The following is a 16,108-nucleotide window of genomic DNA, read 5'->3' on the forward strand; positions in this document are numbered from 1 at the left end:
ATGAAAGATTTTCCACACTCCCTCATTAAAAAAGGTAAAGGTTGTTGTTATTTGCATGAACAACAATAGCGACAGCACACTTCCCTGTCTTAGTCCAGGTACATTCAAAATCGGCTTGCTGGAAAATGTTCAATATGTATTATGCACCTGAGACCTGGACTGTGACAAGTAAGGATGATGGGAGAATTCAACCCAGTGAAATTAAATACCTAAGAAGTATGACTGGAAAGACAAGGAAAGAGTGAGAAACAAAGATGTTAGAAAGGAAATCGGAATAGAAAACCTGAATGAGAGAATTGACAGGAGTGAACTAAGATGGTTTGGAGATGTAAAGAGGATGGAGGGGAAAAGAATACCAAAACAGGTGATGGAGATGAAGTTTGAGGGAAAGAGAGCAAGAGGGAGACCTAGAACAAGGTGGATCGATTCAGTAAAGCGGAGTGCAAGAAGAAGCAGCCTGGACTGGGACAAAATTACGGAAGAGGAATAGTAGAACGAGAGAGGTAGGTGGAGAATTGCCATAAATGCCCCGACCCAGCAGGAGCAGGATGAAGGGAAGGAGGATGATGATGGCTTGTTGGAAAATCATATTTTGTTAAAATTATACACTTCACTGTCTGAAAAACCATGTGTATGTCCTCAAACTTCCCAACCAAGAGTTAAAAGAGGTAGCAACATGGATAGATAAACAGAAATGTATGTACCTGATATAACCAGTCGTGGACTAACTAGAGACCCAGAACATATAACAGTGTAACCACCATTCTCTACTCTGTACACTGCAGCATTCCACGGGAAATCTTCACGTTTAGCTGTAATGCCATTCCTGATGAATGAAATTCCTGCAGGTCTGTGGGATATTCCACAATCTGCAAAAGCAGAACAAACATTCAAGTTATGATTTCCTATTACTGATATGCTGGATTATTTCTCACTCACTCACTCACTCACTCACTCACTCACCACAAAAACATAATTCCAGGAACAGAAAGATGACAGTATCTATGCAAGTGCAGTATGTGGCAAAATAAACAGTACTCACTGTTTCCAGAAACCTACCACTGCAAGGACGATGGGTGCAGCAAGATGGAGCTACAGTCCACACAGCATGGGGAGGGGAGTCCACTTGCCCTTTTGTAATTTTTAAATTTAAATTTCCTGTGGAACTTCTAGGAAATAGAACTCAGAGAATTAGAGTTGGTGAAGCGTTATCTGAACCCGTAATGATTAAGAAGAGGGAGTCCCGCAGGGCAGTATTATTGGTCCTTTATGTTTTCTTGTATACATAAATGATATGGGTAAAGATCTGGAATCACAGAAAAGGATATTTGCCGATGATGTTCAACTGTGTAGAGTAGTAAACGAGTTGCAGGATTGTGAGCGACTGCAGGGCGACTTAAACAATGTAGTGAGGTGGACAACAGACAATTTTATGAATGTAAATGGGATGAAAAGTCAAGCTGTAAGTTTCACCACAAGGAAAAGTTCTCTCAGTTTTAATTATTGTGTTGATGGGATGATAGTACCTCAGGGGGAACAATGTAAGTACCTAGGAGTCAATATAAGGAATGATCTTCATTGGGGTAATCATATTAATGAAGTAGTTAAGAAAGGTTAAAGATCTCTTAATATGGTTATGAGAGTATTTCGAGGTTGTAGTAAGGATGTAAAGGAGGGGGCGTATAAGCCTCTGGTAAGAACGCAGTTAGAGTATGGCTCCAGTGTATGGGACCCTCACCACGACTACTTGATACGAGAACTGGTAAACAATTTTTTTTTTTTTTTTTTTTTTTTTACAATTTGCTTTACGTCACACTGACACAGATAGGTCTTATGGCGACAATGGGATAGGAAAGGCCTAGGAATGAGAAGGAAGCGGCCGTGGCCTTAATTAGGGTACCAGCCCCATCATTTGCCTAGTGTGAAAATGGGAAACCACGAACAACCATCTTCTTTAGCGCTGCCAACAGTTGGGTTCGAACCCACTATCTGCTGGATGCAAGCTCACACCTGCACACCCCTAACCGCATGGCCAACTCGCCCGGTGGGAAAAATTCAAAGGAAAGCAGCATATTTATTCTGGGTGATTTCTGACAAAGGGCTAGTGTTACTAAAATGTTGCAAAGTTTGGGCTGGGAAGACTTGGGAGTAAGGAGATGAGATGCTCGACTATGTGGTATGTTTCGAGCTGTCCGTGGTGAGTTGGCATGGAATGACGTAAGTAGAAGGATAAGCTTGAGTGAAGCTTTTAAAAGTACAGTAGGAAAGACCATAATATGAAGTTAAAGTTAGAATTCAAGAGGACAGATTGGGGCAAATATTCAATTATAAGATGAGTAAAGGATTGGAATAAATTATCATGGAAAATGTTCAATAAATTTCCAAGTTCATTGAAAATATTTAAGAACAAGCTAGGTAAAATATTATAAATAAATGTAAACAATTGATAGGGAATCTGCCACCTGGGTGACCGCCCTAAATGCAGATCATTGATTGATTGATTGATTGATTGATTGAATGGAATTCCCACACCCATACCATGCCCTCAGATGCCTACATATGATGCAAACTGAAAGAATCTGTTTTCTGGCCAGGTGACTCACCTAGAAGTGTTCCCTGAACAATCCATGAGACATGAGGGTGCACATTTTTAACACATGCTGTACTGACACAGTTGTTATGTATTGCTGTTGTCACTTTTTAAAAAACTTTTGTTTATTTATTACACATTATATTGACCTTGGATTTTTACATGCTAAAAATTTCACTTTAGGTGGCTAAAATAGGCTCTCAAATATGAAAAATTAGGTTCTAAATTATATTTTAGCCAGCTTCAATTTCTCATATTTTAATAGGCATTTGTCAATTATAATATCAACTGTTTTTACTTTGCTAACTAGATAATAACCTGTTAGGGGAAAATAAAACAATTTTCTCTCACCTCTATGCTGCAGACATCACAGATATATATTTTAACAATTTGCTTTATGTTGCACCGACACAGATAGGTCTTATGTTGATGATGTTGTTGATGATGATGATGATGTTTGTTGTATAAAGGGCTGGGTCAATGACTCCTAATGGTGTGAGCTGAACGAAACAAAAATTAAAAGTTCAAAATGTATCCACTGACTAGAATTAAAATGAATGATGATGAAAAAAAGATTGTGAAACAAACAATCAGCGGATCCAATTCACAATGCCTTCATTACTGGGATGATACTCATTATCTAAAGGGGTTCACAATCTGGGTCAACACCTCCTCATAATGGTATTAATCACTGGTAAAGCAGTACCATGGTGTGCCTCCTATAGTGGTACTAATCACAGGTAATGTACACTCATGTTGTCTCTTGCATGGTGGTACTAATCACAGGTAATGCAGACCCATGGTGTGTCACACACAATGGCACCACTCATAGGTAACATTAACCTATTTTGCTTTGCATATAAGGGTACTAGTCACAAGCAACGCAGACCCGTGGTCTTCCTCACTTAGCGGAACTAATCACAGGCCACATATACTCATGGTGTTGCTCACATAGTGGTATTAATCATAGGCAATGTAGACCCACTGTGAATCACACATTATGGCAATGCCCACAGGCAGCACAAAACCCATGGTGTTTCTCTCACATAATGGTACTACTACTCTCAGGCAATGCAGACCCATGGTTCTACTCACATAGTGGTACTAATTGCAGGACTTGTGAAACCCATGGTGTTTCTCACTTAGTGGCACTAATCACAGGCAACGCAGACCCATGGTGTTTCTCATAAAGTGGCACTACTCGTAGGTAATGCAGACCCATTCTGAATACAGTGGAACTGATAGGTGGAATACACGCGATGACCATTATCACAAACAACGCCCAGACCCGTAGTGTTTCTCACATAATGATACTGCTCTTATGTAATGTAGACCCATGGTTTTCCTCGCAAGGTGGTACTAGTCATAAGTAATGTTGACCCATGGTGTTCCGCATGTAATGGTACTAATCACAAGCATTCTCATGGTTCTAATTTCATCATCCCTTGTTCGCCCCTTTTAGTCGCCTCTTACAACAGGCAGGGGATATCGTGGGTGTATTCTTCGTCTGCGCTCCCCCCCCCACACGGGGTATAGGTCTTATGGCGATGATGGGACAGGAAAGGGTTAGGAATGCAAAGGTATTGGCCATGGCCTTGATTAAGGTACAGTTCCAGCATTTGCCTGGTGTGAGAATCGGAAACCACAGAAAACCATTTTCAGGGCTGCTGACAGTGGGGTTTGAACCCACTACCTCCTGAATGCAAGCTAACAGCTACATGACCTAAACTGCACAACCACTCGCTCAGTCAGAATATAATTTATCATCTGATGTGAAGTGGGGAAACTCCCGTAGCCACTTTTTAATTAAGGAAGACTTGAAAGCAGACACTTTTGGCACCCTGTACATACTGAACAAACAGAGCACTGAAATGTTCTCACAGAATGATATGAAGAGTTTTGTTTCCAGCAGGTCAATGGACAATGCCTCCCGCTTCGTGTCATACAGACTACTGGCATGTCGTGTTTACTGTGGGAAGTTTAGGTCCAGAAAATGTGGTTTACAACTTCCCAATTTTAAGGTTTTGTTTGAAAAGTATTTTAGAATATACTGTTTACGATACTGATGACTAGGCAAATATTTTAGTTTCTCGGAATAAATTAAAAGCATTTTTAATCAATTTAGAAATATAAAAATAGGAATTAAAGGAATACAGTATATGGACATGTGGGTTCTAACATCAATTTTGGCATTTTTAGGTACCAAAAGATCACCGTTTTTAACCTTTTAAATACATGAAATGTGTTAATACAACTTCATTTTAAGTTCTCCTTTCAGGAACAAAATAGATTTTTCCCTAAAATCCAATGTTTAATGATGTATCTTCGTGGTTAGCCTGGAGCCGAGTGAACATCCTCCCATTCAGTTCAACATTTGACATAAAATAGCTACAGTCCGTATTGGCAATTCCCTACTTCTGATAACAACTCTCAATTTCACCATCAGAGACCAACAAACTCTATGATTTTCCCTCAGGTTAACTACCTACTAAACAAGAGTGTAATGAACTACAAATGCATAATCGAAGTATCACAGCAAAGTACTAAATATACAGTTCCATTGTAACATTTTAATGACATTTTAATATTTATCTAGTGTAACAGCAAGACTAAATCCAATTCGCCTATCATTAGAACACTTTATGGACAATGACAGAACTGTAAAATGTTTTCTACATAAATTTTTCTATAGACTATTTTAATTACTGCCATTGTATACGAGGGCTATAAATAAAGTCATGACAACGTAGTCCAGACACTCGCAGGAGATCGGGCGTGCGCAAATAGGATATGGAAGATGTCAAATAGTGGTGTTGTCGATGGATAGTGTGCATTTGATGGGCATCCAGATGGGAGTGCTGTTGCTATATGGCGTTGAAGTGAAGAGTGTCGATTTCACCACTCTAAAGCATGTTTTCAAAAGGAGATCAGTGTTTGGGGATTAAAATTGAGGTTGCCCATGGCAAAATTCATCACAGTGTTACTGACGATTATGTGAAGCCTGTGGCGAGAATGCATTACCATGTAGGATGGTTGTACGATGGGTCAAAGCAGTGAATGACAAATCCTGGGCGCCAGGTCGCCATGGCACCTAAAATTCTTTCTTTGGTGCCTTCTTTTTTGAGCTGAGTATAATCTCCCTCTTTGTATATTAATTACTTGTTTGGTGACGCCGAACTATTGCAAAGCGCATGTAATAATACACAACCCCTCGACACTCCATAGAATTTTGAACTCGGTTGAACAAGAGAATGAGGTTACGTAACGGCGGGGATCTTGGGTAAGCATGGTGATTTCTGCTTTGATATTAATGTTATACTATTTTAAATAATAATCAAGGCCGCATTATATAAAGAAATAGGGGAAAATTGATGTTAAGTACGAACGTTTGGGTGTAAATGACATGAATAATATCCTGTGATGCTCTGTTACTAGCAAAATAGAAACTCTTTTGCTATTACATTAATTTCAAAGGTAGATCAAATATACACAGGATTTTTGTTTCTGAACATCAACAGTTGGTAGGACTGGCCCCTCGCTTCTGCTATGCTTAGGTGGGACCATTAGGAGTGGGGAGAGCTTGCTGTTAGATATTTCCCATATTTTCGTAGGAACGCTTACGATGTCGGAGTAACAGGTGCACCCCTCCACTGTGCAACACATAATTATAAAATTTCTTGCTCGTGAAGGAGTTACAGTGGCGGAAATTTGCCAGAGATTGACTGCACAGTTCGGTGATCAAACATTGTCAAGGAAACATGTGTTTGCCTAGCATAGAAAGTTCAAGGAAGGACGCGAACATGTGGAAGATCAGCAACACGATCGCTGTCCTCGGACTAGCATTACAGATGAAAACATTTGTGAGGTTAAAGACATTATTGATGACGATCGACGGGCGAGAGTATCAGAAATTGCAGAACAAGTCAGAATCAGTTATGGGAGCTATCAAGCAATCATCATAAACAATGTACAGTTCCGTAAAGTGTGTTCCAGATGGGTCCCTCGCTTTTTGATGAAAATCTTAAGTTGAGATGTTTGGAGGTCTGGCGGAGGCTTACAACAATGTTTGTGGAAGAAGGTGATGCATTTTTGAGTCAGATCATAACCTACGATGAAACATGGGTCCACCGCTACACTCCTGAATCCAAATAAGCCAGTAAGGAGTGGCGGAGGAAAGGGGAGGCAGCGTCAGTGAAAGTCAAGACTCGACTGTCAGCTGGCAAGGTTCTTGCAACCGTTTTCTTCGATCGGCGAGGCATTTTGCTGATCGACTTTTTGCATGAGCCACGCACAATCAATGCTGCTTAGTACTGTGAGCTGTTGAACAAGGCCAGGGTTGCATATCGCTGCAAAAGACGAGATCAACTGATTCGAGAGATCGTCCTCCTCCAGGACAATGCGCGGCCCCATACTGCAGCTCTAACTAGGAAATGCACTGGACTACACTTGATCATTCTCCTTACACCCCAGACTTATCGCCCTGCAATTTCCATTTGTCCCGACCGCTTAAAGAAGCTCTAGGAGAGCAGCGATTTGAAGATGACGAGAGTGTGGAAGATTTCTTGCGCAACTGGCTGGTGACACGACCCTGTTCTTTATACGATGGGGGCATCAAAAAGCTGCCCATACGGTGGGACAAATGCATTTCCAAAGCAGGAAACTATGTGGAAAAATAAATTGTAATTGCCTTGTGTTTTTCAATAAATGAATTTAAATAAAAAATAAAATTCTGTTTATATTTGATCCCCCCTCGTATTAATTTTAACCAAGCTCCTATTGTAAAGTGAAATAGAACGTACTTTCTTGGAATTTATTTCTGTACGTTACCAGCATATGAAGCTCTCAGGCATTTGCATGGACACAAAAGGCAAAATAAGGATATCTTGTTAAGTATGAGTTGTTCCTTGTATCATATTTTTTTAGATACGTAGATAAATGTTTAATGTTTAAGCTTTAAGTTATTAATCCTTTAACATGTCAGACTGTTACATAAAAAGGAAGTGTACAATTTGATGTTGTTAACAACAATATTCACTTTGGTATTTACATTTTACAACTTACAAGTTTCCTAGAACAATATCAAAATATAAGTATGCAACAATTGGCTAGTTTCATAAATGTGTATACATAGTAGCATGTCTCATTTAGTTCAGAGTCCTGCTGTCTTTACATTTTATGGTAATCTTGTTGTAGTGTGTAAAATTATAAAATCACAATACCTATTGCTACCATGTTTTAATTTTCAGAAAGTCAGACGCTAGTATGCAAATGATGTGAGTACTAGAAATATTACCTGGCTCCTAGATTTAAAATCATATTTTGTCATTGCCTGGGTTAAGCCGTTTCATGTGGGTCAGAATAAGACTATGGATTTGCACTGAACAGGTCGGCCGTCCATTCCTCAAGATCAGATTGACATCGTGAGTGGTCTCATTTCTGTAGACCATTAATGGACTGTCCGGGAATTATCCATGGAGGTTGGTCTCAGTCATCAAATGGTGTGGCACATACTGATGAAATGTCTTAACATGAGGAAAATGACATCCCGTTGGGTTCCACATCAACTCACCGACATACAGAAATGGCACCGGTATGCACTGACTGGCATTCACCTGGACAAATGCCACAATGAAGGAGACGCATTTCTGCACCGCACTGTCGCCATTGATCAGGCGTGGGCATGAGCCTACGAGCCTGAATTAACGCGTCAATTGAATGAATGGCGTAAATAGGTTCGTCGTGTCCACATAAATGTCGACAGAAACCCAATCGGGTGAAGCTTATGCTCATTGTGGCATACGACTACGAGGGTGTTATTCTTATGGTTGCTATGCCTGAGGGACAAACTGTCAACAGTTACTATTGTCGATTTCTGGAGCAACATCTGCGTCACAAACGTCCACGTTTATTGTGAGATGTACACCCTATCGTGTTGCCTGACAACACACGTCATGTCACAAACAATGTCAAGCTCTTATTGCAACAGTGGCATTAGAAGGTCTTGAAACGCCCTCCGTACTCACCAGACATGAGTCGTGACTTCGACCTGTTTCCGAAATTGAAGAAACCCCTCTGAGGCTGCTGATTTCCTGATGTGGCATTTGAACTCTGTGGAGTAGGGCACTTCGTCGCTGTCATCAACAGAGAATGCGTGGTCAATGATCTGCAACGGCTTCCCGACATTTGGCAAACGGTAATAGGCTTTTCAGGGACTACATTGAAGGAATGTAATGCAGTTGTACTTGTTAGTTCATTAAATATTGTGTTCTACCAATATTGTCACTCAAGACTGACTCAGTCTTGCTGGGTGTGTTCTTTATATAGGTCTGCAGAAGATCTTGTAGTTTCCACTTCCAGATCATTCTGAGCACATTAGTGTTGACCTCAAGTAATTGGAAATAATAATATTGCAAAGGAAAAAGCAAAGTCATCTTCATACAGGTCATGAAGTCCCTTGGAAGAGTGTAAGGTAAAAGCTCCCACTTTCTACAACCTTGGCCAGCCCTATAACTGCCTTTGCAACCCAGGAATTAGCCAGATACAGTACTCATTTTTGGTATAGTCTGAGTGAACCTCAGGCCACGTGCCATTTATTTCAAAATATTTTAACTTCCTAATGGGAAACTGAACCCTTGTTCTTCTTGGTGAATCGAGCACACTTTTACCACTGAGCTAGGTAACCACCACCACCACCACCATCGCCACCACTGCCAATGCCACATGCCCCAATCTTCAACTTCATACTCCAGCCCCAACTGTTTCAAAGTTTATGAGCTGCTAATGATCACTTCACATCTTAAAATAATTCTAACAGGGCAAGATGGCCATGCGGTTAGGGGCGCGTGGCTGTCAGCTTGCATCCGGGAGATCGTGGGTTCGAACCCAACTGTCGGCCGCCCTGAAGATAGTTTTCTGTGGTTTCCCATTTCCACACCAGGCAAATGCTTGGGTTGTATCTTAATGAAGGCCACAGCTGCTTCCTTCCCACTCCTAGGCCTTTCCTATCCCATCATCCCCATAAGACCTATCTGTGTCGGTGCGACGTAAAGCAAAACAAAACAAAAATTCTATTGTAAATGTTGTTGACCCAGGCAATCTCCAGTTATGAAGAAAGTAGAATAAGTTTATTCAAGACTTGCTGTCATAACCTGGGTTCAATAGGTCAGCTATGTAGGTGGTTCAGATAACCAGAAAAGAGCAATCTGATTCATGACTGGAATAAAAGTATGGTTGAATGTTGCAGTTAAAAGCAATGCTATCATATGAAATGCTTGAGGAAATGTAAAGCTGCACAGATTCACTTTTCATGCACAGTAATACCTTGTGATCTACCAATGGTGTACTAGCTTGACTAAGCCAGGATCAAACCTGCCAAGTTGGGGGCAGAAGGCCAGTGCCTTAACAATCTGAGCCACTCAGCCCAGCTCCTATTTTATTAATATAGCTAAATCGATAAATACGATGTTAAGTTAAGCATACTATACCTGAATGTTGAGGAGTCGGTAAGTTCTCCTCTGGATCACATACACGGGGTCTATTTGTTATATCCACAGCATTGCTAGTGTTGGGGATGATGTTTGGTAGTGAACTAGTTATGACTTCAGGAGTTGGAGGAGAGGCATTTGGATGTCCACACTCTGTAGGCTTCTCATCAGATCCATCAGCACACTGCGCCACGCCATTGCATAAACCATTCTTGTCTATACAGCCACCATAGTCACACCTGAAGCCATAGGGTTGGCACCTACATGATGACAGCAGAGAATGCTTGTGATGTATTATGTTCTAATGTAGAGAAAAGAAAGAGATGGAATTGTGGGGTGTATACATGCAAGGCCAGCTCAAAGGTTTGGTCAAGGCAGACTGCAGTTCAGATCCTCAACTTAGGGGATTGTCAGGCAGAAGTATTCAGTCAACAATATGTAAAGGTAGTTGGATGTAAAAATAATGTCCTGATAGAGCAGGCAACTAATACCAGCAAAATACTGAAATTTACCTATGATAATAAAGACATTCATAAAATGATACAAAAGTTGAAAGCTAAAAAGGCAGCTGGGATTGATAAGATTTCTGGGGATATATTGATGGCTACAGGTTGGGATATCCATATCTGAAATACTGATTTGATTACTGTTTGCATGAAGGAGTGATACCAAATGAATGGAGAGTTGCAATAGTAGCCCCAGTGTACAAGGGAAAGGAAGACAAACATAAAGCGGACAATTAGGGCAAGTCAGCTTGACATGTGCCACTTGTAAGTTCTGTGAAAGCATTATTTCTGATTGTATTAGACATGTTTGCAAAATTATTAACTGGTTTTATAGAAGGCAGTTTGGGTTTAGGAAAGGTAATTCCAGTGAAGGATTACAGCAAAGTATAGCAGATATTTTAGATTCAGTAGGTCAAATGGACTGTATCGCTATTGACTTATCAAAGGTTTTTGATAGGGTAGATTGTGGGTGATTACTGACAAAAATGAGGGCTATTGGAGTGGACAAAAGAGTGGTGGAATGGGTGGCTACATTTCTAGAAAATATAACTCAGAGAATTAGGAGGGCTGAAGCATTATCTGATCCCGTAATGATTAAGAGGGGGAGTTCCGCAGGGCAGTAATTAACGAGGGTGTTAAGAAAGGTTACAGATCTTTTCAGATGGTTATGAGTGTATTTAGGGGTTGTAGTAAGGATGTAAAGGAGGGGGCATGTAAGTCTCTGGTGAGATTGCAGTTAGAGTATGGCTCCTGTGTATGGGACTCACATCGGGACTACCTGATACAAGAACGGGATAAAATTCAAAGAAAAGCTGCACGATTTGTTCTTGGTGATTTCCGACAAAGGAGTAGTGTTACGAAAATGTTGCAAACTTTGAGCTGGAAGACATGGGAGTAAGGAGAAGAGATGCTTGACTATGTGGTATGTTTTGAGCTGTCAGTGGAGATTCACGTGGAATGATGAAAGCAGATGAATAAGCTTGAGTGGAGCTTTCAAAAGTAGGAGGAGAGGAATTCAAGAGGACAGACTGGGGCAAATATTCATTTATAGGACGAGGAGGGTAGAAATTGAGTATGCACAACATAAGTTTTGTAGCATCATAAGGGATTTAATATGTTGCAAATCTTATGTGGAATACCTTGCAGAGGAGAGATGTGTTCACTGCAACAGCCGGGGACCCACCCGGTGTCCCCTAGAAGTACATTTACTCTTATAACCTAATACAATTTATCCTGCGCCATTCGCAGATAAGCAAATGACAGTGCAATCGTGCCTAGATGTCTGCGCTGAAAAATTGTTGTAGTAGCTGAACTTTTGCCCAAGAGAAGTACAATTTGACTCAAACTTAGCAAATACGAAGCACACTGTAGACACACCGAAAAGAGTGAAAGTGCGGAAAGCTACCTCAGCACATTCCGGAAGACACATTTTATCATGATGCGGAGAAATTTTGAATTTAAATTACTCTGTAAAATACTATCCTTTTAAAAACTTGAAGGCAGTCTTGAATTAAAAGTCTGAATTTCGGTAATGGGTCAGACATTGTTCTTCGAATTATGAATTATCCATATTTCGAATTAAACATTTAAATATCATGCAAAACCATACCTCATGTTTTGAATTAAAAGTCTGAATTTCGGTAATGGGTCAGACATTGTTCTTTGAATTATGAATTATCCATATTTCAAATTAAAAATTTAAATATCACGCAAAACCATACCTCATGTTTCTGGGAACGAGAGCTTCTTTGAATTAGCGAGAATTTTGAATTAACCTATTTCGAATTATCAAGGTTCTACTTACAATTGTTAAGGATCCACCAATTCTGATTAAATAGTGTATTGAATTGGCAGATCCTAACAATTATATATATATAAACTGTCCTATTGCATATTTAATGAAAAATTATATATTTATAGCATAATTTATTTCCAGTGGCAGAGAAGTGGTGGTCTGCTTGTATCACACTGATGGATTGGCTCTGAAATGAATACCTACGAGGAATGCCTAAGGTCACCTGTATCAGTGAGTAGCCTTAACAGAAGCAGTTACATATTTAATGAAAAATTGATATTTTTGTAACAAAATTTATTTCCATTGGCAGAGAAGCGGTGGTCTACTGGCATTACATTGATGGATTGGCTCTGAAATGAATACCTGCCAGAAATGCTTAAGCTTTTCATGCTGGTGAAGTGAGAGCAGACGCTTGGCCTTGGGGACTAGCGCCTAGGGTAGCTGGCCCTGCCCACTGCACGGGATACTTTCTGCTCTCTGCTTTCTTGTTCACATTTGTTTCATGTTAAGACACTTTCTTCTTCTGCATGAATGGATCACTTAGGACCACATGGAATCAACATTTTTTGAGCTTTCCTCCTTGCCCTATAGTTATTCATTTTCATTGACTGTTGTAATTTCTGTTCCTCCAACCAAGTAGGGACTGCCTGGCCGGGGTGGTAAGGACATGTTCGGTTTGCCCGGAAGGACGTGGGTTCGAATCCCCATCAGGAAATCGTAAAATTTAAGAAACGAGATTTCCACTTCTGGAGGTGCACATGGCCCTGAGGTTCACTCAGCCTACACCAAAAATGAGTACCAGGTTAATTCCTGGGGGCAAAGGCGGCCGGGCATAGAGCTAATCACTCTACCCCATCAAGTGCCGAGGTTACGCATAGTGGAAGCCTTTACCTTCCACCCCTCCAAGGGCCTTCATGGCCTGTACAGAGATGACTTTGCTTTGCTTTGCTTTTGCCAACCAAGTACATGAGCTGACAGACTGGAAAGACAATTGTGCTGCTGCCTTGCGTTCAGCATGAAAGATAGGAGCGTGTATGTAAGAGCATGGACAGGCCTGATCAAATTAACATTTTATTTTATTTGGAGAGTTTTATGGGTCTGGTTCACCTGTCAATAATGATTTTATTATGCAACATGGTCTACTCTATTGTTAATATGCATTTACTGAAAAACTTTTCTTGCTACTCATTGCAATTTGTACATGTAGCAAAACATGGACACAGCTAATTATTGACAAAATATTATGGGTTAAAGAAACTGTCCTTTGAAAGGTGCTGCTCTCATTTGTCATGATATGACCAAAGTGTATGGAAACTGTAGTGGATTTTTTAAGGTGTTATGTGCAAGATTCATTAAACAACAACACCTAAGATTTGATCAATTTAGGCAGTAGTGTCAGACGTACAGTATAGCACTGGTGTAGGGTAAACTTACGGAATATTCTGACAGACAGCCTCAGTTTCATCAGAACCATCCTTGCAGTCCAATTTACCATCACATAGTTCTGTACTCGGGATACAAGATCCTGTACCACACTGAAACTCATGTCTCCTGAAAGAAATAAGACCAGTGTAACATTTTTGTCTTGTGTAAAATATTATCTTCTTTGTTTAATGATACATTGAACACAATATGAGTATTTGCTCTGTTGCCTCAATGTACTTCCTCTTAAAATAAGAAAATAGAAAATAGGGATGCTTAGTAATGAAAATAAAATAAAATAAACATGGACTGATACACTGATAATTATAACACTTGATCTGGCACTTCCATCAACCACTTATCAATATATAATAGATCCTTCGCTGTGGCTGAGCCACGACTTTGGAATTCACTTCCAGCTGCTGTCAAGAACTTTAGGTCAATATCGAAATTTAAAACTGCATGCAGAGATTACCTGCTGAATACTGTTGATTGTTCTGTGTGATTGGTGACGTCTGATAGGTTGTGTGATTCTGGTATGTGGGCTAGAAACATTACCATTTTACTGTACAGCTGAAAAACACTGTTGTTCTTAAAATTAGTATTAGGTTATTATTGTATTCTTATTGTTATGAAATAAATGTACTTAATATTTAGCTTTCAACTCAAGTACATAAATCACTGTTTACGGCATACTTGCATTTCCTTTACTTTATTATGGTGTTTTAGTTATGCATTGCTTATATTTTTCAGTTTAATAATAATGTTATTTGCTTTACGTCCTATTAACTACTTTTATGGTTTTTGGAGAAGCCGAGGTGCCGAAATTCAGTCCTGCACGATTCTTTAACGTGCAAGTAAATCTACCAACATAAGGCTGATGTATTTGAGCACCTTCAGATACCACTAGACTGAGCCAGGTTCGAACCTGGTCAGAAGGCCAGCGTCTCAACTGTCTGAGTCACTCAGTCCGGCATAGTGTTCATTTGTATGTAACTTTTCATTATGATTTATTCTCATTCTTTTCTACTTTTATGCTCCGGATTTCTTTTATCTTGTTTTTATTTTTTGAGCTTTGCTTTCATTCTTCTTTATATGTTCTCCATATGTGTTATTTAGCTTAGTTATTCTTGATTTTATAATAGAATAGTACACCTCTTTTATATATTATCTTGTAACTTACCCAACCCAACCCAACCCAACCCAACCCAACCCAACCCAACCCAACCCAACCCAACCCAACCCAACCCAACCCAACCCAACCCAACCCAACCCAACCCAACCCAACCCAACCCATTCCATTCCATGAACTGTTAGATTTTCCTATTTTATCCTGTTTAAATTTTAATATAACTAAAAGCATACAAGTGATTAAAGTGAAACTGTGAACATCAACAAACATATAAATATGATACCGACTTGCAGTATGTATTTAGAATCAGTATTCAAGGCTATAAAGCAATTTAGTTTATCATTTAATAAAACTTTGGACTAGAAAGAAAGGAGGCTGATACTGCGACTCTATGAAGGACAGACCTTGATTGTAGATATCAGAGGAAGTATCCAGACAGCAAAAATCAGGGAAGGCATAAAGCTTTTCTTTAATATGTTAACATCTGTAATAGGCTGGAATTAATTCTTGACTCACTTCTGGTACAAACAAGAAGCCTTGGTTTTGCTGGTGATGAAAAAGCTAAGATAGACTCTTCAGAAGAAACACTGAGAAATCTGCTGTTTGAAACATGAAAAAGGTGTGCCACATTTTACAGAAAGGACACAATAAAACACCCGGACTACAACCAAGAAATGACTTTCAACTTCCCAATGGACTAATGCCACCGAAATGAACTGTAATGTGATGGCAGTCCAAAGCATTTCTGGCAGAAACCAAGAAAACTGTTAATATCACTGCAGCGAGATAGAAACCCTCCCTTGTGTTCTTCGTTTCTATGCAGAAGAGGAACTATTGAAAAATAACTAACACCACATGGTCAGGAGGAGTACTGCAGAACTTCTCTACTGAGCAAGTGGCTGTGCGGTTAGTGTAGCGCGGCTATGAGCTTGCATTCAGGAGATAGTGGGTTCGAATCCCACTTTTTACAGCCATGAAGTTGGTTTTCCGTGGTTTCCCATCCCATTGTCGCCATAGTATCTATCTGTGTCAGTACGACTTAAGAAAAAACCTTCTCTAGAAATCTGGAAGAGTTGAAGTCTTTCAAGAAGTGCACTGCAGCATCTCTATTGAAGGATCCAGTAAATGTGCAGACATTGTTGCGACTGACAGGAAGAGAAACATTGGCATAGTTATTGA

At 39.9% G+C, this 16,108-nt stretch overlaps 1 protein-coding gene across 5 annotated transcripts in view; it reads right to left on the bottom strand.

Moving 5' to 3' along the window:
• Positions 1–16,108, bottom strand: part of LOC136857289 (modular serine protease) — a 177,436-nt gene that overhangs the window by 99,317 nt on the left and 62,011 nt on the right. For 3 of the 5 annotated variants that reach the window (XM_067135826.2, XM_067135825.2, XM_067135821.2), the window contains exons 5-7: positions 13,810–13,926; positions 10,075–10,334; positions 705–869 (exon numbers count right to left, since the gene is read on the bottom strand). In XM_067135826.2, the coding sequence (XP_066991927.2) occupies positions 705–869; positions 10,075–10,334; positions 13,810–13,926 (542 nt within the window). The remainder of the gene's footprint in view (positions 1–704; positions 870–10,074; positions 10,335–13,809; positions 13,927–16,108) is intronic. The other 2 variants (XM_067135823.2, XM_067135824.2) reach the window with 2 other exon arrangements.

The sequence above is a fragment of the Anabrus simplex genome, chromosome 1 (assembly GCF_040414725.1).
Source record: "Anabrus simplex isolate iqAnaSimp1 chromosome 1, ASM4041472v1, whole genome shotgun sequence".
NCBI classification, from domain to species: domain Eukaryota; kingdom Metazoa; phylum Arthropoda; class Insecta; order Orthoptera; family Tettigoniidae; genus Anabrus; species Anabrus simplex.